At 39.4% G+C, this 26,522-nt stretch overlaps 1 protein-coding gene across 2 annotated transcripts in view; it reads right to left on the reverse strand.

Moving 5' to 3' along the window:
* Window positions 1-26,522, reverse strand: part of Ctnna2 (catenin alpha 2) — a 1,380,618-nt gene that overhangs the window by 103,506 nt on the left and 1,250,590 nt on the right. For both annotated transcript variants that reach the window (XM_008852324.1, XM_008852323.1), the window contains exons 10-11: window positions 9,165-9,257; window positions 8,011-8,167 (exon numbers count right to left, since the gene is read on the reverse strand). In XM_008852324.1, coding sequence (XP_008850546.1) covers window positions 8,011-8,167; window positions 9,165-9,257 — 250 coding nt within the window. The remainder of the gene's footprint in view (window positions 1-8,010; window positions 8,168-9,164; window positions 9,258-26,522) is intronic.

Here is a 26,522-nt window from a genome sequence, read left to right on the forward strand (position 1 = left end):
GAAAGAACACAAATAAATGACTTAACATTGCAAATCAACATACTTGAAAAGCTATAGCAAACGAAACCCAAACCCTGCAGACAAGAAGAAATAACAAAAATCAGGGCAGAAATCAATGAAATTGAATCAAAGAAAACAATACAAAGAATCAACATTACCAAGAGCTGGTTCTTTGAAAAGATAAACAAGATTGACCGACCGCTAGCCCAATTAACCAAAAGAAGGAAAGAGCACCTCCAAATTAACAAAATCAGAGATGAAAGGGGAAACATCACAACAGACACCAGAAAGATACAGAACATTATAAGGGAATACTTTAAAAACCTATATGCTACCAAATTCGAAAACCTAAAAGAAATGGATGCATATCTAAAGGCATGGGAACCACCAAAACTAAACCAAGAAGAGATTAACAGCTTAAACAGACCCTTTTGAGTATTTTTAAAAGCACAATTCCAAGGCAATGCTCAAAAACCTTAGAGCATATAGAAAAAAGGAAAAGCTTTCATTTGAAAAATACACACACACACAAGTAACTAATTAATTGAATGCTTATTCCTCCTTCAAATTCATTTATTGAAATCTTGTTTAAGCATGTCATTACTTTTATGATCTAATTTACATTTAAATTTAAGAAGGACCAGAGAGATGGCTCAGGGGGTAAAGGCACTTGCTGCCAAGCTTGGCCATCTGAGTTCAGTCTCTGGGACCCACACGGTAGAAGGAGAGTACCATCTCCTATAAGTTGTCCTCTGACACACACTCATGCCGTGGCATGTCTACACAGGTACACATAATCACACAAAAACAAATGCAATAAAGTTAAAGAACTAGACCCATACAAAGCAGATACATAAAATGGTTTGAGTGACAACATCATATATTTTAAATATTTATTTCTTTGCTTGTTTTACTAAAGAATAAATATTGGGCCATGCACATTTCTAAGAATGTTCTCTGCCACTGACCTATAATCCCAAATTGTATTTTTAAAATTTTTTCTATTTTGAAACAAGGTCTCACTAAGTTGTCCAACGTGGCCTTGAACATACATAAAAGTATATACCTTGAATACAAGTTTATACATAGACTTAAGTAATTATAATAACCTTTGAAAATTATAATAACCAAATTTAATTACTAGTAAAAAGAGTAAATTATCAGCTATTTAAGAAGTTTCTAGGGCTATTTGTTATTTTAAAGTTCATAAATGAGGAGAATTGAGAAAGGAAGCCAGAAAATCCCAGGCTCCCACGGAAAACTGTCTTACTTTCATTAAAGCAGGCATTCATTCAGAAGAGGGTGTCTGTTCTCCATAGAAAATGACAATATGTAATTTGTTATTCACAAAAGAACATTCCTTTTGACTTTGTACAATATTTCTCCACTAAATCATTATGTTTCTTTAAAAATTTACATGTATTGTTATTATTATTGTGTCAGGGGTGCACATTGCCACAGCAACGGCATGGAGGTCAGAGGACAGCTCTGTGACGTGGTTCTCGCCTTCCTCTTTACGTGGGTTCTGGGAATCAAACGGAAGCCTTCATGCTTGCACAGCAAGTGCTTTCTTTACCTGCTGAGCCATCTTCCCTGCCCTAAGTTTCTGATTTCTATATTTTCTTATTCTTTAAATTTGAGTATAAATTAGAATAGAATATGATGACGTGTATAAAGGCAAATACCCAGCTTTCTTAAACCTGTATGCTGATGTTTTCCTGAAAGCACAAGTTGTGAAAATACCTATGTAGGAAGGTTTTGACTTTTGAAGGAACACGTGGTAATCATTCCTTCCTGGGATCAGGATTGCACCTGAGAGGACACCTAAAGAAAAGGCGATTCAAATGCAACTTGGTACAAGATTTTAAATATGGGGAGCCAACTCCAGTGACTCTATTTTCCTGCCTGTCTGGACCCCTAGAGCTAATCACATACTGACCTGGCCCCTGAAAGGGAGCAACCGGAAGAGGTTTCCTGTCTAAAATGTGCATTTACTTTATGTATGGCCTCTGGGAATGACATAGTGATGTAAGAATATGCCAGCTACTGCTTTTGTGTGCATTTTGAAATGGTATTTAGGAACAGAATGTAAAGCAGTAAGAGCTATTATTAATTATATTAGATATTAATCTCTCTGGAGTTGTTAATTAAAAAAAAATTCCAAAGAGGCCACTCATGACTCAATATATTAAAATAACACAGGGTTTAAAAATAACAATCACAATTATTTCCCAATCTGGAAATCTGCATCTAATTTAATTAAATGCAAGAAAAATATGCTTTTATAGGTACAGCTATGCCTATTTGAAAGCAGCTTAGGTTGAATATCTATTGTTTAAAAATACATTGTTTTTAATCAACTAATCAACAACTAATTTATTAAGTAGTCAACAAAATTTGTATGATTAGCACTTTATTCACTCTAATTTCACCATTTGCTAAATGAATACTTTCTCCAAATTAACTTTAAAAAACCATTAGCATAGTTTACTCAGCAATTCTCAACCTTCCTTCAATAAAAAAATGCCCCTTTCATTGAAAAAATGTGTCCGAATTCTCCCATGACAACATTTATACTGTTAGAGGGCATTTGTGTGAAAGCTACTATGATTTAGAGTGTTTTCAGGGATGGGACTCTTGGTAGGCTAAGCAGGCTCCAGTGGACAGACCCACACTGAGGGGCATTTGGGGACACCAATCAGACTCTGTACAGAGTACACTACATTGGGCAGTTGTAGTAAGGGGAGGTGTGCAGATACACAGATAGGGATGGGGATCTAAATACTCTCAAGTTATAGTGTATGAAAATTTGGAGAGATGGCTCAGCCGTTAAGAACACTGGCTGCCCTTGCAGAGGACCTGAGTTCAATTCCTAGCATCCACATGGTGGCTTACAACTGTCTGTAGCTCTAGTTCCAGGGGAACCTGACTCCTTCTTCTGACCTCAGTGAGCATTGGATGACACAAATGTAGGTACATACATGCAGGCAACGCACACACACACATACACATAAAAATAATAAAATATTTATAAAATTTAAAAATGTTTTACAATATATTTGTATTTTGTTAATTTAGGAGCACAATATATTTGAAAAGGCACTGTATCTGTTCATATAGACATGAACTTTTTGATGAAAAGACAATACTTGGGCAAACGGCATGGTGTCACAGTCCATTAATCCCAGGACTTGAGAAGCAGAGTGTGTATGGATTCCTAGGTCCCTGTGGTAACTTCCCCATATCAGAGGCCAGTGTGCTGAGAAACAACAAGATAAACAATGAATTCTTTGAAGAAAGACACCCACATATGATTCAGATTTACATTATTGCTGAGAATGTACTGAAAGCAAGTAGTCAAAGAAAACATGCCACATCAGCATGTCCATCCAAGGAATGGAGTCACTGTGCACTTTTGTCCTAAAGAATTTTGAAGAGAAACAATTCTTGAAGAAAGCTGAGAAATACTGTACCAAGTAGAAAAAGAATACAGGTTAGAACAATAATAATAATTTTAAAAAAAACTTACAATTTGTTCATATTATATCATGAGGAGAACTATCAGGCACCTTGGAAGGTGGGTACACTCTAACACCAAGCACAGCGTGAAAGTATGTCATAAAGCATTTGACTGACTGAATTTTTGCAACCTTTAATCTTTCAAAAAAGATGTAATTGTGTTATTTGTTTAAAAACAAAACTGATGATGAAGAAATGGCTTGATTGTTATAATCCACAAAGCTGTATGTAGCTCCTAAATTCAAAGTAAGTCACGGAATGAATTTCTTCAAAGAAAACAAATTAAAAATCTTAAAGATTAAAAGAAGAGGTGGGAAAGACAAACAAAATAAAAGTCTTGGACATTATGGGATTACTTAATGGCTTTTACAGATCTTAGATCTCTACAATTTTGTGAGGCAAACCTAAGAATTAAACTGTCACACGGTTAATACCAAGGCACTCATTCTAAAGCAGTATTAAAATTTGTACTTTTTACCCAGTGGGAAAGGTTGGAATATTCTAATGCAGCCATTTCACATTTTTATTAGCCTAGGCCACAACTGAAAATTGGTTTTGCTCCTGTAATGTTAATAGCTAGAGTCACTGCTCCCCAAACTTGTGTTTTACATGAACCAATTAACCACAATTTAATATACAATTTCAGTTAACATAAAAAAGAAAAAAGAAAGCTATAGTCCTCTCAAAACAAAGGCTGTGTGTGATGTATGTGCATGTGTGAGTGTATGTATGCAGTGCAGCTGTCTGTATGTGTGTATGTGTATATGTAAGTGTGTATGTGCATATGTGTGTGCATGTGTAAGTCTATGTATGAGTGTATATGTGTATATTAGAGTGTGTATGAATATGTATGGGTGAGAATTTTTAAATAGAATTTAAATTTTAAATTGAATAGCTTAAATAGAATTTCCTGCTTAGTATTCCCTTAAGAAGAAACTGATGCACAAAACGTCATTGAAGTCATTCCAAAATACCTTCTGGGCCAAACTTGCAATTTATCAATGCAAATGTTTGGCTCCAACTCAGAAAAGAGGTGAGAAGTAGTTTTCCCAACTACTGAGAAGCCTATCAGCAGGAAAAGTATGAGCTGTGTCATTATTTGTCAAGCCCTGTCTGTGGAAAGGTGCCTGCTGCCAATTGTCAACTCCAAAGGCATGCTCTAGTATGCTCTGCCAACCTGGCTCCCTGACAGTGCCTGTTCATTTTCCTGTCGTGGCCTGCTGTAGCATTTGTACCACTAGGGTTGGACCGCACGGTGTTATCAGCAGGAGCCAAAGCCTTTTCTTGTTGGTGGTAATAATGAGATGCACAAAGAAATGACAGCAAGAAAGGTGGTGAAGAGGCAGGGCCAGGGAAAATTAAGAAAAACTTGGCTGGTGCTATTCAAAATGACTAGATAAGACCCCTCTGCACCTCGACTCTCTCCTCCTTAGAAACTTCTGGGCATGCATTTGGAGAAAAGGATAAGCTAGGTAAACTTTTAAGTTCTAAAATGATTCCTCTTTGGAAAAGGTAGCAAATGAGTATTTTCTACTGATCTGCGAGTAGAAGGTGATTAGCAGGAAGTGCTTCGGGGAAAGCCAGGAGTGTGTCGTGCTAGCTGTGGAAACTTCTGCTTCTTATTAAGAATCATCATGGAAAACAGTGACTAGAAAGTAGCTTAGTATTTGTGCCCACCCCAGCACATACCTCTGTACTTATTAATGTGCCTCCCTAAATAATGTCTCAACAGCTGGATAAGACGCATTTAAGGGCATCATCTGCAATGTTCAGACTCGGCCATTGGCGAAGTAAAAGTTCTGGGGTGCTGACACGTTGACAGGTTGAGTTTGTCAGTCAACCCCAAGATGGAGGGGTATTTTAAATGAATAGCAGCTTTAATAGGTCATCCGAGCCAAGCAGCTAAGGAATGAAAAGCAAGGCAGGCTTGTGAAGGAGGTTTGAGACATGAATGAGGATCCCAGAGGCTGGAGAAAGGTGGGAGATGAATTCAAAGTAGAAAACGGAAAGTAGAAAGGAAGGATATTGCTGTTCTCCCTGATGTGCTGTGAACATCATGTAGTTTCTGACAAGGTGGTGACCTAGATCTTAATACTCTATTACTTTGTTACCTGTCCTCTCAACAACTCCATTTTCTCAAAGGAACACTCAGAAATATTTATACCTACTTTATAAAATTGGGGTAAGAATTCAAGAAAACAGCAGCAAACTGGGCAAATTATTGACTCTGAGTATGTGTTAGCTCATTTTCCCATTGACCTTGTGCCCTCCATCACTGACAACTTGGCTTTCCCACTGCTCATCATACCTATAGATTTAACTGCAATGCTCTCAGTTCACATCATCTGGCAGTGGGAATTTACTTTGTTTCTTCGTGAAATAGAGTAGGAAAAATACCCATGTAGAGCAGCCTCTGCCAGGAGTGATCTCTGCAGCTGCAGCCACAGGTCTTGTCTGCCAGGCTCTCACCAGCAGTGAGGGCTTTGCTTCCCTCTCAGGACTCAATGCTCAGAAAGCAGGTTGAGGTTAGTGCTGAGTGAGCTGCTAGGTGTGAGTTCCACATACCCGTTGGAGGATCAACACCTGGCCAATTTGAATTTTCAAAGCTTGACTGGTTGTTCTGCTTTTTCAAATTTTATTTGTTTTGTTTCATGTACATGAGTGTTTTGTCTGTATGTATGTAAGTGTGCCAAATGTGTGCAGAGATCACAGATCCCCTGAAACTGGAGTCACAGACAGTTGTTTGCCACCACATGGGTGCTGGGAACTGAACTCAGGTTCTCTGCAAGAGCAGCCAGTGCTCTTAACTGTGGAGCCATCTCTCCAGGCCTGGGTCAATTGGTTGTTGCAACCATATCATAACCCAGGATGATGTTTCTCATGACTTCCTCCCCACAGAAACTACCAGCTGAACTGGGGTAAATGTGTCTGGACAAAGCTCTTGGAAAAAAATGCACACTAGCTGGAATCTGGAAAAGACACTGATGAATTTCATTTAAAGTCAAACTGACTTCACAGTCACTCAAATTCAGTTGTCTACTTCAGCCTAGTGATATCCATAGAGAATAAAGTTACAATTACAATGATGACTAGCTCTGTTTTCTTTCACTCAATTTCTTATATCACTTCATAGACAAATATGCAGAGCTGTGTGTCTTCTTGGTTAATTCTGTGGCTGATAGTCCTACCTATCTCATTACAAACCTCACTTGGAAAAATGTCTCTTCTAGTTTCATTTCTGTTGCTGTGATAAAATACCCTGACAAGAAGCAACTTGGGGGGCGGGGGAGCTGAAGAGATGGCTCAGCACTTAAGAGTACTGGCTGCTCTTGCAGAGGACCAATATTTGATTCCCACAACCCACTGGCAGCTAACTACCATCTGTAACTCCAGTTCTAAGGAAATTCAACACCTTCTCTGACTTCTGCAGGGATTGCATGACAGGGGTGCACTTACATGTATGCAGGCAGTACACTTATACACATAAGTATAATAAATTAAAAAATGACTCAGGGGAGAAAAGAGTTTATTTTAGCTTGCAATCCCAGGTTACCGTCCATCGTTGTAGGGAAGTCAAGGCAGGCACATCAAACAACTAGTCATATCACATTCACAGTCAAGAGCAAAATACATACATGCTCGCTTCCTTGCGTGATTATTTAGCTTTGTTTCTCCATTCTGCCTAGGAAACGGTGCCCACACTGGGCTGGGAATGATGCTGTGCACATCAATTAACTTAATCATGACAATTCCCTTCCAGAAATGCCCACAGGCCAACCCAACGCCAACAATCCACTGGGATTCTCTTCCTAGGTGACTCTAGGTTGTGTTAAGTTGGCAATTAAAACTAACATCACAATGAACTACTTCATATTTCCAGATAGGAATAAGTGACTGCTTATTTTTAGGCATAAGACAAGTGAATTCAGCAATCCAAGTACATGGGTGATTTAAATGCACCTTCCATCCTGCTAAAACAAGAACAAAAACAACAACCAAATCTAAAACGGACTCTAAGCTCCCTTGTACATCTGTTCAGGGTCTGCGCTCTTCAGCAGAAAGTTGCAGTTTTTTCCCCTTTGATGCCTTGACTCAATGTCTTGAGATAATAATTTTCAAAAGAGGCCTGGAGAGATGGCTCAGAGGTTTAGAGCCCTAGCTACTCCCTGCAGCGGACAGGGTTTGATTCCCAGCACCCACATGGTGGCTAACAACCGTCTGTAAATCCAGCTCCAGGGGGAATCTGATGCCATCTTTTGATCTCTGTGGTCATGGGACAGGCAATATACTCATACAAGTAAAAAATAAAAATAATAAGTAAAATTTTGAAAAAAGAATTTTCAAGAGGATGTGATAATCACATTTGCTGGAATGATTGGAAGCTCAAATTCTCAAGGATGCCTTGAATCATAGACCATTATCATTGGTGAGATATTGCTTATGTTGTTAGCCTCCTCCAGCTCTCTGGGAAGGAAACTACGGAGTGATTACCTGAGACAGAAAGGAAGTCATCCACTGAGGTGATGTCATCCACAGCCTCAGTCAGCACTCGGACCTGCTTCTCCCACTGGTCTTTGAAGACATCCATGTTGTCCTGAGCAACTTTGCTCTGTGGCCGGGCAGCCAGCGTGAGGGCAGCATTGATGACCTGTTGGTTAGAAATAACTCAGAAACATGATGATCACATTCTTCAGGAAGGAAAGAAGTGGGTCAAAAAACATGTTGAAACCCTAGACCCTGAAGTTTCTGCAGATAAATGAGTTGTCAGCGTTGAGCACAATCAAAAACATGAAAGATAAAGTAGGTTATCAGCTACCATTAGTTTTTGCTGTTGTTGCTTCCTTTAAAGATATAGCAATTAGCCTCAGGTTTCAGAAACTATTTTCTGGACAAGTCTAATTTTCTTAGCACAGATGTGAGAGAAATACAACCCTTGCTTTCTGCATGTGCAAGCTTCTAATTTACTGGTTGAGACAAGGTAAATAGACACACCACATTTAAATCACAACCCAAAACAAACAGAACAAAGTCAATATGTGAGGAAATGATGATAATTGTCACCCGAATTCTGAATACACTGAATAGTTAGAATTTCTTTTTGAGAAAGGTAAAATTTTAAATGGCTCGGGATTGATAGCCAACATTCCAGGTAGAAAAATATGGGGCTGAGGCTGAAAGATGGCTCAGTGGGTAAAGTGTCTGCCATTGCAAGCATAAGGACTTGGACTCTCAGATTCTGTGTGTAAAAAGCCAGGTAGAGCCGTGCCTAACTAGAACCCCAGTCTGGGTGTGGGGTAGAAGCAGGTGTATCCCTGAGGCCCACTGGCAACGTGCCCACTCAAACCGATGTGTTTCAGGTTCAGTGAGTGACCCTGTCTCAAAAAGAAAACAGAACTGTATGGAGAATGATAGAAGCTAACCTCCAGTCTCCGTATGCAGACATGTAGCCACACATGTACATGTGCACATATACATTATCAAGTACACACACACACACACATACACACACACACACACACACACACACACACACACACACAAAGACAGAAATGGATCAAGTAAGGAAAGGATGTGTGAGCCTGGGTACAGAGGGTTCTCAGTATCAGGATACCAAGCAGATTTTGAAGCAAAGTGAAGGGGCTTACCTGGGGACACAGGCTGTCAATCTGCGTTGCTGCCATCCGGACTAATTTTACCCCTTCTTCGTTGTTGGAGATGGAACAGGCCAAATTGGCAACCTGTATGGAAGAGAACTCAAGTGAAATACTGAGTTACAACAAAGGAAAAGAAAAAGATAGGTGATCCCAGAACCTTTTCTGACAGGTGCCATTCTCGTCAAAGTTTTGGTTTTTGGTTTTTGAGTTTTGGGTTTTTTTGCCATTGTGATGAGTGTACTTTTTCTGTACTAAACCAAGGACTGCTACTTTGCTAATTTAGACATGTCTAACAGAAGACTAAATTGCTAATAACAAACTATTGCTTCAAGATTGTAAAGCACACACCATGGTATTTTTTAACTGAGTTCTTCTGTACCATTTCGTCCTTGTACTGCCCTGGTACACCTTCACTCTCTCATGAATTCTGAAGACTTATCATGTGGTACAACATCCTGTGATCTTGACTGCATCCATCTTTGACTTTCCAGTGAGAGAGATGGTACAGGTGATGCCTTTGTATTTCAGAGATATTCCTTGTACACTGACTTAGAGTCTACCTACAGGAGCCCATACTGCCTGAAGATGCCAGTCTACCAGTAGCACAATGTAACACACTCTAGCACAGATAAGACTGATGTGTGGAAAAGGTGTGGCCCAAAGGTAGTGATAGAGTTGATAGAAAACTAGACGGCCCAACTTTACCATAAAAGCATATATAAATGATATTTCAAAAACGCTACACAAGTCAAGACAGCTAAGAAAAACTATTCAGCTTCCCAAGTCAAGCAGCCCAATGTTATTCTTTCTTATCAAAGAATGAGAATTGGTAATACAAGGTCAGATTGATTTTCCAAGGTCAGCTGTACACAAAGCTAGCATCAAAACACTCATCAGTCCCATCAGGCTGCTGTCAAAAAGACAGGAGATTGAAGATTAGAGAAACCAAAGGGCATGAGTAGGGACTTGAGGGAGAGGGATAGCAAGGCAACCAGTCCAAACGATTAACAGAGGGACAGTCCCCTAGCATCACTTGCCCTTTTATACCCTGTTCACTTCCTGTCTCCCAAACCAGTGTGTTTACTTGGAGATGCCTTAATGTTCAGACAGATTAAAGGAACCACATTGTGCATAGTTCCCAAGATGAAAGAAACCCTAGGTGCCAGTATAGAAAAGAGAGAAACACAGAGCTGGAAAACCAGGAAGCTTAACCTCTAACTGGTTTGAGATTCTATTGCATGTAGAAGACTGCTTTCTTACTGGGTAGACAGTGATGACAGGAACAGTTTCAAATGTGATTTCAATACATCATCAGTGTAAGGATCACTTTTTGAAGAGTTTAGGAAAGATAAAGGATACATTGTGTTCATTACAGAGAGAGTGTATACTAGGAAAAAATTCACAGCTCAAATGAAGTACAGTGCCATCATCCAGCTTCTCATTATCTATACTTCACTTTTCATTCTTCAGATGATTTTCCCCATTATACTTGGTTTTCAAAATAAATCTGAGAAAACACACCAGTGACTTGTACTCACAGGAATGTCACCAAGGGGCTAAGACAAGAGTTATTCCAACTTCAATTTCTTTTTGTTGTATTTTGCTGTATTTTGCTGTTTCTATTCTGTACTTTCACTAATCCTTGTTTAGTTGTATTCTGCATTTTAAAATACTTATCTTATTTTAAATTATGTACAAGCATGTGTTTCTGTGGACTGTTAGCCTCCCAACATGAGTGCTAGGAACTGAACATGAATCTTCTGAAAGAGCAATACAAGCTCTTAATCTGAACCATCTCTCCAACACAACCTGTAATCTTTTAAAAATATTTTATTTATTATTTTTATTTAATGTGTATGCATATATTGCCTTCATGTACGTAAATGCACCCGTATTGTGCAATGCCTGTGGAGGACAGAAGAGGCTGTTGGATTCCCTGGAACTGGAGTTACAGACAGTTGTTAGCTGCCATGTGGGTGCTGGGATTTGAATCCAGGTCTTCTGCAAGAACAGCCAGTATTCTTAACTACTGAACCATCTCTCCAGCCCCATAATCTGTATTCTTACTCACTGTACGTTCAGTGCAGAATAGGTCTTCCATACATTCTTATTGAATGAACTGTTAATATGAATGAATAGAACTTATTTCATACAGTGAGATGGAATACGTTAGGTGGGAGGCACTTAGACCTGAGTTATAAATTAATTTGGCTAGACAATTTTCCACTGTACCATCTAGCAAATGATTACCTATTCTATGGTATTAAACAATGGCCCCTTCATTCAGGTTCTTGGTATGGGCCCATGATGTGGTCCCTGTCCATGGTGGCCTGAGGAAAAAAATCAAGTTATTGTGGACAAGTTTCCAGAAACATGTTTTTAAAGTTTGGTCTCTTAATCTTCCAATTACATTCTTTCTAGACCTTCTATTGAACAATCTTTCATTCCATGGAATGGTGATTATAAATGATGGCACATTTATTACAGATGGTATCTATATTAATTACATTTATGTTTCTGTGGTAAAACACCGTGACCAAAGCAATTTATACAAGAAAGAGTATATTTAGGCTTACATTTCTAGAGGATAAAAGTTGATCATGGTGGAGATCGTGGGTAGGCATGGAAGGAGACAACTGGAATAGAAAGCTGAGACCACACAATTTCAAGCACTTGTAGGATGCAGAGACAATGAACTGGAGGTGGGGCAAGGCTATGAAGTATCAAAGTCAGCCCCCAGTTACATGCGTCTTCCAGCAAGGCTACATCACCTACACCTCTGCAAACAGCACCACCACCTGGGGCCAAGTGTTCAGTTACTTGGAGACTATTTGGGATATTTCTTGTTCAAGCCACTACACCAACCTTCCTTATACATGACAGAGACTTGGTATGACATTTTTTGTGATAGCAGTAGACAGTTAAATTATGTAGCATGATAGCAACATGAAAAACTGAATTGCTCTAGAAACCAACTTGAATTAATATTTTCTTGCATCTTCCTAAGAAATCAATGAGTCTAAATGAAATAATGAGTCAACAAAATAATGAATTTAAACTGAGTCATCAAAGCTTATAACAAAAGGGAAACAAAACTAAGATGGCAAGTCTCTCATGAAAGGTAATTGATGACAGGGATTGTCAATCTGATAGGATCTAGTATCACCTAGGACACAAGGTTCCACACCTACATGTGAGGAACTATTTAGATTACATTAATCTCTAGCATAGCAGTGAGAAATTATCTAGATTAATTTAATTGAGGAGGGTGCTTCATTCTAAATATGGGTGACATTATTCCTTGAGCCTGGGTGTTGGATTGCACTAAAAGGAGAAAGCTAGCTGAGCACAAGCATTCATGGCTTTCTGCTTCCTTACTGTCAATGCAATGTGACCAGCTGCCTTCTGATTCACCATAATGAATTGCATCCTGGAACTGTGAGGTAGATATAACGTTTTTCCCTTAAGTTGTTATTGTCAAGGTATTTCATCACTGCTATACGAAAAGGCAAACACAATGCTACCTATGAAATTTTTTCCAAAAATAAAACAAAATCTAACACTGATCCAACTCAGAATTGACAGGAGAGTCAAGCAACAAAAATACATGTTCAATAGAACCACAGGGCTATGATCGCTAAGGTCCTGATGGTGAGAAATGGTGGAGGAAAAAGTCATAACACTTTCTTTATATACTGAATAAAATAAGCTATAAATATATGGAAATATGTAAAACAATAAGTGCATAAATTAAAGTATTTATAAAACAAAAAAACCTTAAATGTCAGCTAAGTATTTCTGTCTACTATGGAGTTATCCACATTTAAGAAGTGTGATATGGTATATTGGTTACTTTATAAAAAAGAGAGATAGGAACTGGAGAGGTGGTTCAGTAGCTGAAATGTTTGTGTTCTTGCGGAGGACCACAATGATGTTCCCAGCACCTATGTTGGGTGGCTCACAACTACTTGTAACTACAGTTCCACGGGATTGACACCATCTTATAATTTTCCTAGGAACCTGTACTCATGTGCATATACCCACACAAATCCATACATCTATGCATAATCTAAAACCAAATTTTAAAACTTTACAAAAGAGAGATAATCAAGATATCAACGGATGAAATAATATAATTATTGACATTTACTTCACAATTACATGATGTTGGGGAAATATATGGGGATACAGTATAAAACATACAAGACCAGCTAGCAATTCATAGCTGTTGTAACTACATGACAGCATGTGGTGATTCATTACACATTCTTTATTGTTTACTTTGAGGTATGACTAAATTTTTCCATAACCAAAAATATTTTTTAAAGTAGCCACACATGTAAACTAGTTCTGGGAAAACATTTTTGCACCCCTACAGGTCAAAAGGAAGTGCGGTAGAAATCAGAGACAAGTCTGTGTATAGTTTCAAGATGAACCTTGCACACAAGGGAGCTTTCCAGCCAAGCACAGAGAGAAGCAGCATCAGAGGCAGCTCTACAGATGACAGAGCTGCCCACAGATGCTACCCAGTAGAAATGGCCCTGGGGGACATAGGTATGAGAACAGCTGGACCCTTGTACAGAGGAAATGCTAACCAATAAAATCCACATGTGACCATCTTTTCTCCATGTATCTTTTGGTTTATTGCCCTTTGATTAAATAAACTCCATTGTGGCTACCCAGTGGACTCAGCAGGATGAACAGTGTAGGCAACAATGGGCAGAAATCAAAGAGCTGGCACCTCTTCATGGTCCTCCAGTTATTTATTCTAATTCCCACTGATGCACAAATTCTACAGTCCGACAGCCTCCATTCTGCAACAGCCTCTCAAATCAGAATTCTATTTACCTTCAATGGTGTTTTGAAACATGAGTAAAATATTTCCAATACTATCTTAAGGATTTCAGTATCACCAAAGGCAGGCTTGCTTATTTGAAACTGGTCATGTACTCCATCCAAATCCCCCAACTTCCTTGTTTTGTTCTAGCTTGCCTTTCTTTGCTGCTCCCCCAAACTACTGTCATTAAGGTGGCTCTGTGTAACTTTTAAGTCTTTTGATTTCATAGTCCTTGTGAGCAGATGACCCTATGTCTTACTCTTCCAGGTACCTCTAATGAATAACTTAACTTGAAATACAACCTAGCATTTCCTCATCTGTCCAAGAATACAACAATCAGCCAATGCCTCAAAAATGGTATTAATGGTCTGCTCTTTAATTACAATATCTCAATTTTCTTGGTCTAACAAAATACCCTATTTTTGGAGCATGGGTCTTCTTTATGGCCGTTTTAACATGATTGGGGCTGGTGGTGAGGGAGGAAAGAACTGGAGTAATAATGTTTGCATCTACATCTGTAAATTTATTCATCCTTTTAATTAAGAAAGCTTTTGTGCTGAATTTTTTAAGAAATGAAAATTTTTGATTTTCTACTCTTCAGTGAGAACATTAGGCACCAGCAACATGTCCTTGTGTAAAGAAAAATAAAGTGCTGCAGCACATACTCACACACAATGAAAAAAAAAAGAATGCGCAGTACACCATAAATAGAATGCAGCTCCAAAGACACTGACCAATATGATTTTGAAACACATTTGATTCAACCAAGTGGATGACATAATGGAGTCTACCTAACCAGCTGATTCGGACCTTTTCTTTTTCCTTTCTTGGATTATTTACAGCTTAAGTGAGACAACAAGAGTTACCCACCCTGCTGGAGGCTTAGAAAACAATAGAGTATATAATTACATTATAAAATGAGGACTGTTAAAACTGATGTGGGATGCCTGATGTTGGATAGGTCATGAGAAAGGCAGGCAGAGCTCTTTGGTGAACTAACTACATTACATCCACTGTGAAAAGGAGCCTTCCTCTAGAACTTTTGAGAGATTCTAGACCTGAGGAAGAAAAAAAAATTGCAAATGGGCCCTTGTTCTCTATATGGCTTCAGTTTTAAAAACAAGTTGTCTTTGTGGGAAAGAAGCAGCTTGGCAGCCATCACTAAATTGTGTGCTTGTTGATAATAAGATCTCTGAGAATTTAGGGAGTGGGAGAGTTTGTCAGTTTAGTAAAGTACTTACTCTGCAAGCATGAAGACCAGAGTTTATCTTTAGCCCTCATGCAAAAAGCTGGCTATGGCGTATATTGGGGCACATTTATCTTGGGGGGTAATCAACAGCTACTTAATTGGATTTAAATCCCACTCAATGAGAGGGAACTCATGTATGGTACTCTGAATACACATGGCTGGACAAGTCATAGATCTCAGAGAAAACTCCAAGGATGTCACGTCCCTAGACAAATGTAATTTCTTACCATGTGCTAAATATGGCTCATTATATTTACAGACAAGTAAGCCAATCACCTCTCATCAAAGAAAGTTCTATTGAAACAGATGGCAACTATTACAGAGTCCCACAACATGTCACATACAGAGACTGTCTGTGAAATGCCCAATCCTAGGTGACACATTTACAATGGTACCTCTATACCTAAGGCTCATGGAACATAATAGAACAAGGGGTAGAGAGAATACTAATATGTCTCTCAACTCTCATCAACAAATCTCCCTCATGAAACAGAGGTCTATGAACACAAATGGAAAAGATGGCCAAAGCATAGAGAGTAACTGTCTGCAGAGTATGAGTCCATGGACAGGTCTTCTGTATTAAACCTCACCCACCCAGGGCTCAGGGTCCACTGCAGAAGAGAGGGTGGGAAGATTGTAAGAGCCAGGGGAGGAGATACATGATCTTATCGAAATAGAGTCCCTTTTTTTCCACTTTTTCATTGAGCTTTTAAAATTTCATACATTTCCCACTCAAATTCAGACCCCCTCCCCCAACAATGCCTCCCCCATCCTCCCACCAAACCGTATGCACTGTGACATACATGCTTAGTCCTATTCATTCAGGTGTTTGTACCCAAATGTCCTTCAGTGTAAATGCATCCAGTGCAATCTGATTAGTCCATCCAGTAGTCATATGTAAATCATACTCTCTCTCACCCAGCAGCAACCAGTCTCAAATAGTTTTCAATCTAGTGCTGGCCCATCACCTTTTTCTCACCTCCCCTTTAGGCCCTTGTTTAATTGAGATGACATGAGTCCCATGCTTGACACCACCATTGCCACAGGCTCACATAAGCAAGCCTCTAGTAGCCTGGAGGCCCCTACCACCCTGTGTTCACAAACCAGCCATGGTTCTTACATTCTTTCCATCTCCTCTTCTTCAATGGTCCCTGAGGTTCCATGTAGGTGTCTCATCCTACACTCTACAGTCTCCTATTCTCCAAAACTAGGCCAGTTGTTGCCTTTTGTATGAATCACACTTTGATGTACATAGAAGCCTCACTGGTGAGAGTTGAGAGATACATTAACCTCTCTCTACTCCTTATTCAGCTATATTCCATGAGCCTTAGTTGTAGAGATCTGACTGCAGATGTGTGACCTAGCACTGGGCATCTCCCAGGTGTATGTTCTCTGTGCCTGACCAGATGTGCAACTCTGCAGTAGCCTCCATCTGTTGCAAAAAGAAGCTTCTTTGATGAGTGCTGTACAGCATGCTTGTCACTCTAAGGAAAGTCTCTTCTGTCTGCACTGCATTCCCTGCCAAGAAACTCCCATATATACATATGCACTAATGTTCAGACACTCTATGTGCATTTCTCATAGGGTTTCTAGCATATCACTTTCCCCTCTAGGTTTCCTAGGCCCTGAGATTCACTAATCTCACTCTTTTCTCTCTGATATGACGTCCTTCCTCCCTCCCTCCCTAGTCACAGTGCCCTCATTATCCTTCCCCTCCCCCCAACACCTCCCAACTCTGGTCATCTTTCTTCTCCTGACTACCCTCCCTCACCCACACCATGGTCCCTTGCATGTCCCTCCCTCCTCTCCTCCCTGCTGATTACTCTCACTTTCTCTACCTCCCTCAGGTATCATCTGCTCTCTACTATCCCCCTTTTGGGTTGTTTATTGTCCTTTACCTCCATGTATCCTTTCCCTTTACCTGGCTCCTGGTGTTACATCAGAATTTATATACTCACATATAAGGGATTGGTGCTACAATTTACAAATGAGGGAAACATATGCTGTTTGCTTTTCTGCATTTTTGTTACTTCACTTAGTATAACACTCTCTAGCTCCATCCATTTACCTGTGAATTTCATAATTTCATCTTTTCTTACTGCTGAGTAGAATTCCATTGAGCAGATGTACCACATTTTCATTAACCATTCCTCAGTTGAGGGACATTTCTACTGTTTTCATTTCTTAGCTATTGTGAAGAGGGCAGCAACAAACATGGATGTACAAGTATCTCTATAGTATGATCAGTCCTTTGGGTATATACCAAGGAGTGGTATCATTGGATCATATGGTATGTTCATTTTTAGGTTTTTTTGAGGGTTCTCCATACTTCTTTCTTTAGTGGCTGCATGAGTTTGCATTTCCACCAGCAATGAATGAGCAGTCCTCTTTCTCCACATCCTCTCCAGCATTTTGAGTTTTTCATTCTCTTGATTTTTGCCAAACTCACTGGGGTAAGATGGAATCTTAAAGTGGTTTTTATCTGTCTTTCCCCAATTACTAAGGATGCTGAGCACTTTTTAAGGTTCTTCTTAGCCATTTTTAATTCTTCATTTGAGAACTCTCTGCTTTGGTCTGTCACCCATCTTTTTATTGGGTTGTTTATTTTCTTCTGTCTTTTTTTAGTTCTTTGTATATTCTTGATATTAATCCTCTGTCAGATGTATAGCTGGTGAAGATTTTCTCCCATTTAGTGGGTTTCCTCTTCCCTTCCTTAGTTCTTTCTTTTGCTGTAGAGAAGCATTGTAATTTGACGAGGTCCCACTTACTGATTGTTGACCTTAGTGCCTGAGCAGCTGGTATTTGATTTAGAAAGTCCTTTCCTACACCTATATCTTGAAGGGTGCTGTCAATATTTTTTTTCTAGCAGCTTCCAAGTTTCAGGACTTATGTTGAGGTCTTTGATCCATTGGGACTTGACTTTTGTGCAAGGTGAAAGGTAAGGGTCAAGTTTCATTTTTCTGCAGGTGGAGATCCAGTTTTGCCAGCACCATCTGTTGAAGATGCTGTCTTTCCTCCCTTGTGTGTTCTTGGCACCTTTGTCAAATATCAGGTAGCTGAAATTATATGAACTCATATTTGGGCCTTCTATTGTGTTCCATTTATCTACATGTCTATTTTTGTGCCAATACTATGCTGTTTTTTTGACTATAGCTCTGTAATATAATCTGAGATCTGGTATGTTGATCCCCCAGCACTGTTCTTTATGCTTAAGATTGTTTTGGCTATCCAGGGTCTTTTGTGATTCCATATGAATTTTAGGATGATTTTTTTCAACCTCTGTGAAGAATGTCATGGGTATTTTGATTGGGACTGCTCTGAATCTAAAAATTGCTTTTGGTAAGATGGTCATTTTTACAATATTGATTATACCAATCCATGAGCATGGTAGGTCTTTCCATCTCCTAGTGTCTTCCTCTATCTCTTTCTTTAGAGTTTTGAAATTTTCATTGTAGAGATCTTTAATGTCTTTGGTTAGGTTTATTCATAAGTATATTTTTTAGGCTACTGAAAATGGGAGCATTTCCTCGAGTGCTTTTTCAGATTGCTTATTATTGGTATACAGAAAAGTTACTGATTTTTGGAAGTTGAATTTGTATTCTTCCACTTTACTGAAAGTACTAATCAATTCTAAAAGTATCCTACTGAAATTTTTGGGATAGCTTATGGATATTATATCATCTGCAAATAGGGATAATTTGACATCTTCTTTTCTAATTAGTATTCCTTTAATTTGTTTCTCTTGTCTTATTGATATTGCAAGAGTTTCCAGCACTATACTGAAAAGGAGTGGAGATAGTGGACAGCCCTGTCTAGTTCCTGACTTTAATGGGAATGCTTTGCTTTTCTCCATTTAGGATGATTTTGGCTATGGGTTTATTATATATAGCTTTAATTATGTTGAGGTGTGTTCCCTCTAGGACTTTTAACATGAATGCATGTTGGATTTGTCAAATACCTTTTCTGCATCTATTGAGATGACCATGTTATGTTTGTCTTTAAGTCCATTTATATGTTTTATTACATTTATTGACTTACATATGTTGAACCACCCTTGCATCTCTGAAATAAAGCTGACTTGATTGTGGTGGATGACCCTTTGATATGTGTCTGTATGTGGTTTGCAAGTATTTTCTTGAGAATCTTTGCATCTATGTTCATTAAAGATATGGGTCTATAGGTTTCCTTTTGTTGTTGTTGTTGTATCTTTACCTGCTTTGGGTATTAGGGCAATACAACTTCATAGAAGGAGTTTGGGAGTCCTCTTTCTGTTTCTATCTTTTTGAATAATTTAAACAGTATTGGTTGTAGATTTTCTTTGAATGTGTGGTAGAATTCTGCTGTGAGTCCATTTGGGCCTGGGCTTTTTTTATTCGAGGGGTTTTGTATTACTGTTTCAACTTCTTTATTTGTTATGGGTCTGTTTAGGCTGTTGATCTCCTCTTGGTTTAACTTTGGTGGTGGCCATGATTTTAGAAATTCATCCATTTCCTTTAAGTTTTCAAATTTAATGGAGTATAGTTTTTAAAGTATTCCCTTACGTTTTGGTTGCTTTTTGTGTCTGTTGTGATTTCATCTCTGACTTTGTTGATCTGGATTTGCTCTTTCTTTCTTTGGCTAAACTGGGCTAAGGGTCTGTCTGTCTTGCTTAACCTTTCAAAGAACCAGCTCTGAGAGTCGATTTTTTTTGTGTGTTGTTTTCTTTGTTTCTATTTCATTAATTTCTGCTCTGAGTTTTGTTATTTCTAGTCTATTAGATTTGGGGTTGGTTTGTTCTTGCCATTACAGGGCCTTGAGTTTTACTGTCAAGTCATGTACATGTGCTTTTTCTGATTTTTTAATGTAGGCACTAAGAGCTATAAATTTCCGACTTATGGCTACTTTAGAGTGTCCCAGAGCTTTTGTTGTATTGTGTTCTCACTTTCAGTTTGCTCCAGGAATACTTTTATTTCTTTCTTAATTCATTCTTTGATCCATTCATGATTCAGGAGTGTGTTGTTTAATCTCCATGAGTCCATGTATTTACTGAAGTTTCTTTTGCTGTTGGTTATAAGCTTTATTGCACTGTGGTCTGATAGGAGGCATGGAATTATTTTAATTTTTTGTATTTCTTTAGATCTGTTTTGTGCCCCAGAATGTGGTCAGTTTTAGAATAACTTGCATGAGCTGCTTGAGTAGAAAGTGTATTCTTTGATGGTTGGGTAGAATATTCTGTACATATCTCTTAGGTCTATTTCATTTCTCCTGTAGTATGTCATTTAATTCAGATGTCTCTCTGGTTATTCTTTGTCCAATTAACCTGTCTATTGAAGAAAGTGGGGGTATCAAAGTCATCAACTATCACTGAGTTGGTGTCAATTTCTGTTTTACACTCCTGGACTACTGATTTTATGAACTTGGGTGCTCCAGAGTTTGGTGCATAAATGTTCATAAATGCAATATCTTCTTGGTCAATTGTTCCTTTGATTAGAATAAAGTAACCCTTCTTATCTCTTCTGATGAGTTTTAATTTGAAGTCAGTTTCATCAGATATTAAAATTTGTGATAGCTGCTTGCTTTTTAGGGCCATTTGCTTGGAATATTTTTTCCTTCCTTTCACCCTAAGATAGTGTCTATCCTTGAAAGTGAGAAGAGTTTCTTGAATACAGCAAAAAGATGGATTTTTTTCTTGATCCATTACACCAGCCAGTGTCTTTTGCAGGGGAGTTGAGGCCAATGATAGTAAGTGTTATTTTTAAAAGGAATGTATTGTGTGCTGTCATTTTAATTTCTTTGTGTTTGTGGCCCTATTTCATGTTTCTATTGTTATACCTTTTTTAATTTTCCTTCTGTAGTCTCTTGACATACTCATTCCTTTCTTCCATCCTTTGTATTGCTTCAAGCATTCTCTGTAGTGTTGGTTTGGAAGACATGAATTTTTTCAGCCTATTTATATCATGGAAAATTTTCTGTTCCCCTTCGTCCTTGATAGATAGTTTTCCTGGTTAAAGTATTTGGGGTTGGCATCTGTGGTTGTTTAGAACTGGGAACACTTTGTTCCATGCTCTTCTGGCTTTCATATTTTGCATTGAAAAGTCAGCTGTAATTCTGATGGGTTTCTTTTATATATAACTTGTTGTTTTTCTCTAGCAGCTTTCAGTACCCTCTCTCTGTTCTGTACATTTAATGTTTTACTATATGTCATGGGGATTTTCTGTTGTGATCATGTCTTAATGGTGTTCTCTGTGCTTCTTGAATCTCTATTGGTGCATTTTCCTTCATTTAGGGAAGTTTTCCTCTATGATCCTATTGAAGATCTGTTCAATGCCACTTGTTTGAGTTTCTTCTCCTTCTTGTATGTCTATAATACATAGATTTGGTCATTTTGTGTTTTCCCAAATTTCCTGAGTATTCCATTCCTGTGTCTTTTTGAATTTTGCATAGTCTGTGCTTAAGGAGTCCAGGTCTTCAACTTTATCATCCAGTCTTGATATTCTGTTTTGTATTTCATTTATTCTGCTTGTGAGACTTTCTCCTGCTGCTTCTTATTGGTTTATTGAGTTTTTCAGTCCCATGTTCATTTTTATTTGGGTTTTCTTCACTATATCTGTGTCTTTAGTGAATTCACTTTTCAAGCTATGAATTGTTTTTGATATTTCATTAAGTTTTTGATATTTCACTTGTATATTCTTGGGCTTCCATTAAAAGTTTATGCCTTTCCTCTTTGAGTTCTTTGAGTTGTTTGTGTTTTCTTGAAGTTCTTTGATCATGTTTATGATTGTTCTTTTAAATTCTGCATTCTGGGGTTCTACATGGTGGTTCTCAATGCTGTACAATTCTGTTGGACTTATGGGTTTTGATGGGGACATATTCCCTGGTTTTTCATATTATTTGTGATTTTACATTGCCATTTGGGTGTATGGACATTCTTTGTTGGTTATGTATTCAGCAGGAACATAACTGTTTTTGTTTAATATAACTTTGGTTCTGTTAAAATTGTTTATGTAGTTAGTTAATTTTGTTTAGGTATGGGAGACAAATTGATGAGTATTGCAAGTTCTTGGTGAGTAGTAGACTGGTCGAAGTCTTGACAGAGCAGATCTGTCTGCTTGTTTGGGATACTAAGAAGTTGATGGTGAGGGTACCATCTGGAGTGGGGGATACCAGGGAAGAATGCTGGTCTCAGGTGTGCAAAGGCAAGTTGGGTTGAGGGCAGGCTGTAAGGTCTCTAGGGATATAGACTGAAGAACTGGATTTGTCTGGGTGCAAAGGATCAGGAAGCAGTGTGAACATCTTGGCCAAGAGTATAGTCCAGAGGTCTGGGATGCCAAAAGAAGGAGTGAGCCTGTTCCCAGGGCTAGAAGGAAAACAAGATGTGGAAACTAGGAGATTGAATCAGGTTGTGGGAGTCAAGGCACAGTGGGCAGTGTTAAATTTATCAGAGAAGGAGGTTGGCCTTGGGAATCCCTGGCAGATCAGGGGTAGGGGCAGCCAGGAAAGAAGGCTGGTCTCAGATGTGCAAAGGCAAGTTGGGGGTGGGGGTAGGCTGTGAGGTCTATAGGGAAGTAGACTGAAGAATTGAGTTGGTCTGGGAGCAAAGAATCAGAAAGCAGTGTGGGGAATCTGGTCCAAGAGGGTAGTCCAGAGGTCTAGGGTGCCAAGAGAATAAGTGGGCCTATGCCCTGGGCCAGAAGGAGAAAGTAATGTGGAATCTGGGAGATTGAATCTGGTTGTGGGAGTCAAGGCACAGTGGGTGGTGTCAAACTTATCAGGGAACAAGGCTGGCCTCAGGAATCCTTGCAGGTTGGGAGTGGTTGCAGCCAGGAAAGAAGGTAGATGTGCAAAGGCTAGTTGGAGGTAGGAACATGCTGTGAGGTCTCTACAGGAGTAGACTGAAGAATTGGGATGCTTTGGGTGTAAAGGATCAGGAAGTAGTGGGGGGACCTGGGCCAAGAGGGTAGTCCAGAGGTCTGAGGTGCCAAGAGAAGAAGTGGGCCCATCACCAGGGCTAGAAGGAGAATCTAAACAGAGTCTTACAGGCTCCTGAGACCTTGCTCATATAAACCTACAGTGTCAACATACACAAGATCCATGCAAACACAAGCAGACAAATCCCAGCATAGAACCCAGCATAGAGCTATGGAAAAGGGCAGCAGGACCCAGTAGCTGAAGAACTATTGGCAGCTGATTAGTGCTGGGTGAAGAGCTGCTGACTGAAGGGAAGGACTCTAGATAGGTCAACTAGATCTCAGTGGATGACTTGCATCAAGGGACATTTGGGGACACTAACTTGACTCCATAGGCCTTAACAATAATGAGAGAATGCATGGAATCCATGGAGGTGGGCTATGGGAAGGTGCCAATGGATGATTTTGATGTTCTATATGAACTATACATACATTCAATAAAATTTAAAAAAGAACAATTTTAAAAAGTTTTTTAAAAAGCTGGCTGTGGCAGCACATGCCCATAATCATAACAATGGGGAGCAGGATACAGGAGGATCCCAGGAACTTGCTCACCAGCCAACTTAATTGAATTAGTGAAGTCCCAGGTTCAGTGATGTGGACAGCAAATGAGGAAGGCACCCAACTTCAAGCTGTGGCCTCCACACACATACATGCACACACACACACACACACACATACACACACATACACACACACAGATGCTGGGCTTGCACACACATGGACTTGTGAGTAAACACCTTTAAAAAAATCTTTGACAATCTAGAAACAAAGTAGTCAGCATTGCTTGCTAGGACCCATTCAATGTGCCATGGAGAAGCCATCTTTGAACTTTGCTTTCTGAATAGAGATTAGCCCAAATTTCTGGCTGTTTAATGATTACTCTTTTTTTCTAGGAGGACACTGTGTAAGCAGGTGATGCAAACAATAACATTAGCAAGCCGAGATAGAAAACAAACCATCAAGAAAAGCTGGTGTCAATTCTTCAAAGAAAGTAACTTGCCTTCTGAACTCAATTTGCATTATGATGGATGTGTGTTGCCTAACTTTTTAATAAGCCCATTTGCTGACCAAAATCATAGTGGAAAATTCCCAACACACATATAGAATAGTGAAATTGTTAAAAGTGAGAAACACATCATGTTCTTGTATAAATATGTCGTGAACCATAAAACACAAGAATGTAAATTTCTGACTAGAGAAATGGCTCAGCGGATGCGTCCATGCCAGTCTTTTATAGGGCTAAAGTTCAGTTTCCAGAACCTATATTAGTTGACTCCCAATGATCTGGAACTCTAGTTCCAGGGGATCCAACACATTCTTCTGGCCTCCATGGGTACTGCACTCATGTGCACATATGCACATGTAATTAAAATTTAACAGTGTAAACTTTGCACCAGGTGTGGTGATGCTTACATTTAATTCCAGTACCTGGAAGGCAGAAGCAGGTAGATCTCTATAAGATCAAGTCAACCTGGTCTACATATTCCAAGCCAGCTGGGGCTACAGGGAGTCCTTGTCTCAAAGGTTTGTCCAGGCTCCAGTGAATGGACCCACACTGAGGGACATGTGGGGACACAAATCAGACTCTATAGAACATATTGTGTATATAGTGGAGTACATTGAATTTTCAGGGGGCACTTTAGGGGAAGTACGAATGGGGAAGGGAATTTAAATATCATCAAATTATGTTGTATGAAAATCACAAAAATTCAATAAAAAATTTTAAGGGTAAATTTAGGAGGCAGTGAGCTCTGGAAATTTAAGCTACAGACTTAAATATGCAAAGTACACACTGCAACCTCAGCTCAGACAAATCTCTTTTTTTAATTTTTTAAAAATATTTTTGCATTTTCTGTGCATTTTATACAATAGTTATTAATCAAATTTAGACTCCATCTGCATTCCCCAGAGCCCCTCCCCCCACCAGACCTCATGCATTCTGTCACATATGTTAAGTCCTATCTGGTCGAGCATTTGTACCCAGATGTCCTTCAGTGCAAGTTCATCCACTGGAGTCTAGTTAGCCTATCTAGAGATCTTGAAGATCTGCTCTCCTCACCCAGCAGTGATCAGTTGCCAACAGTTCCTAGGCTAGGGCCAGGGCCTGCCACCCATTTGTCTTGTTCCACACTAGGCTCTTGTTTGGTTGATTTGGCGTGGGTCTGGTGCACACCACCCAACATTGCTGCAAATTCACATGAGAAAGTTTCTGTGGCCTGAAAGCCTCTGATACCCTTTGTTCAATGACCAAACCCGAATCCTACAATCTTTCTGCCCCCTCTTCTACAATGATCCCTGAGCCGTGCGTGGGTGAGTTTTAATATAGGAGTCCTGTTCAGGGACATACACTCTGCAGTCTCTTATTCTCTAAAAGTTAGCCAGTTGTAGCGTTCAGTGAGCATCACACTCTGTTGTATAAGGAACCTTTGTTGGTGAGAGCTGGGGGATGAACTAGTATTCTCTCCACCCCCTGTTACATTATCTTCCATGAGCCTTAGGTATAGAGGCTCCACTATAGATGTGTCACATAGGATTCGGCATCTCTCAGACATATATTCTCTATGTGTAACCAGTTGTGGAACTCTGAAATCACCTCCATCTGTTGCAAAAGAAGGCTTCTTTGATGAGTGGTGTATGGTACACCTGTCTGTTAAGAAATTTCATCTAGAGATATGACAGAAATAGGGTTTTCTCTAGGATCTATGAGAGCTAGTCTTCAGGAAGAAAGCTTCCAGGTCATTTCCAGTTCCATTGTTCCAAGTCCTGTCTTCCAAGTATGGGCTGTCTTCAGCAGTTGGGTCTTACCTTCAAGTTCTTGGAGATAATCAAAGGCTCCAGCATTACCCTGTGATTTTTTTTTCTTTTAATCTCTCAGTCTACTCTGACCAACAACTAGAATGGAGGTCTCTCCTGTCTAAAACAGAGCTTCTTGCTATATGGCCCCCAGGTATATACATGCACTAATGTTCAGATACCATATCTGTATTTCTCAGGGGGTTCCAGAGCCAACACATTTCCTTCTGGCTTCTCACAGCACCCAAGCTCCATTCATCTCTCCTCTCCCTCTCCCCATCCAACTTCACTCTTCTCTCCCCAGTCCAAGTGCCCCTATTTTTCCCACCCTCCTCTTAACAACACTCACCTCCCACCATACCCCTTCTCTTGAGTTCCGTCCCTCCAACACCCCCATGGTCCCCTGCAGGTCTGTCCCTCCTCTCCTCCAACCCAAACAGCCCCACTTTCCCGACCCCATCCTGGTAACATTTTTTTCCTATCATTCCCCTCTTTTGGGCCCTTTCTTTCCCTTTACCTCT

The sequence above is a fragment of the Nannospalax galili genome, unplaced genomic scaffold, assembly GCF_000622305.1.
Source record: "Nannospalax galili isolate Female #2095 unplaced genomic scaffold, S.galili_v1.0 scaffold726, whole genome shotgun sequence".
In the NCBI taxonomy this organism is placed as follows: Eukaryota; Metazoa; Chordata; class Mammalia; order Rodentia; family Spalacidae; genus Nannospalax; species Nannospalax galili.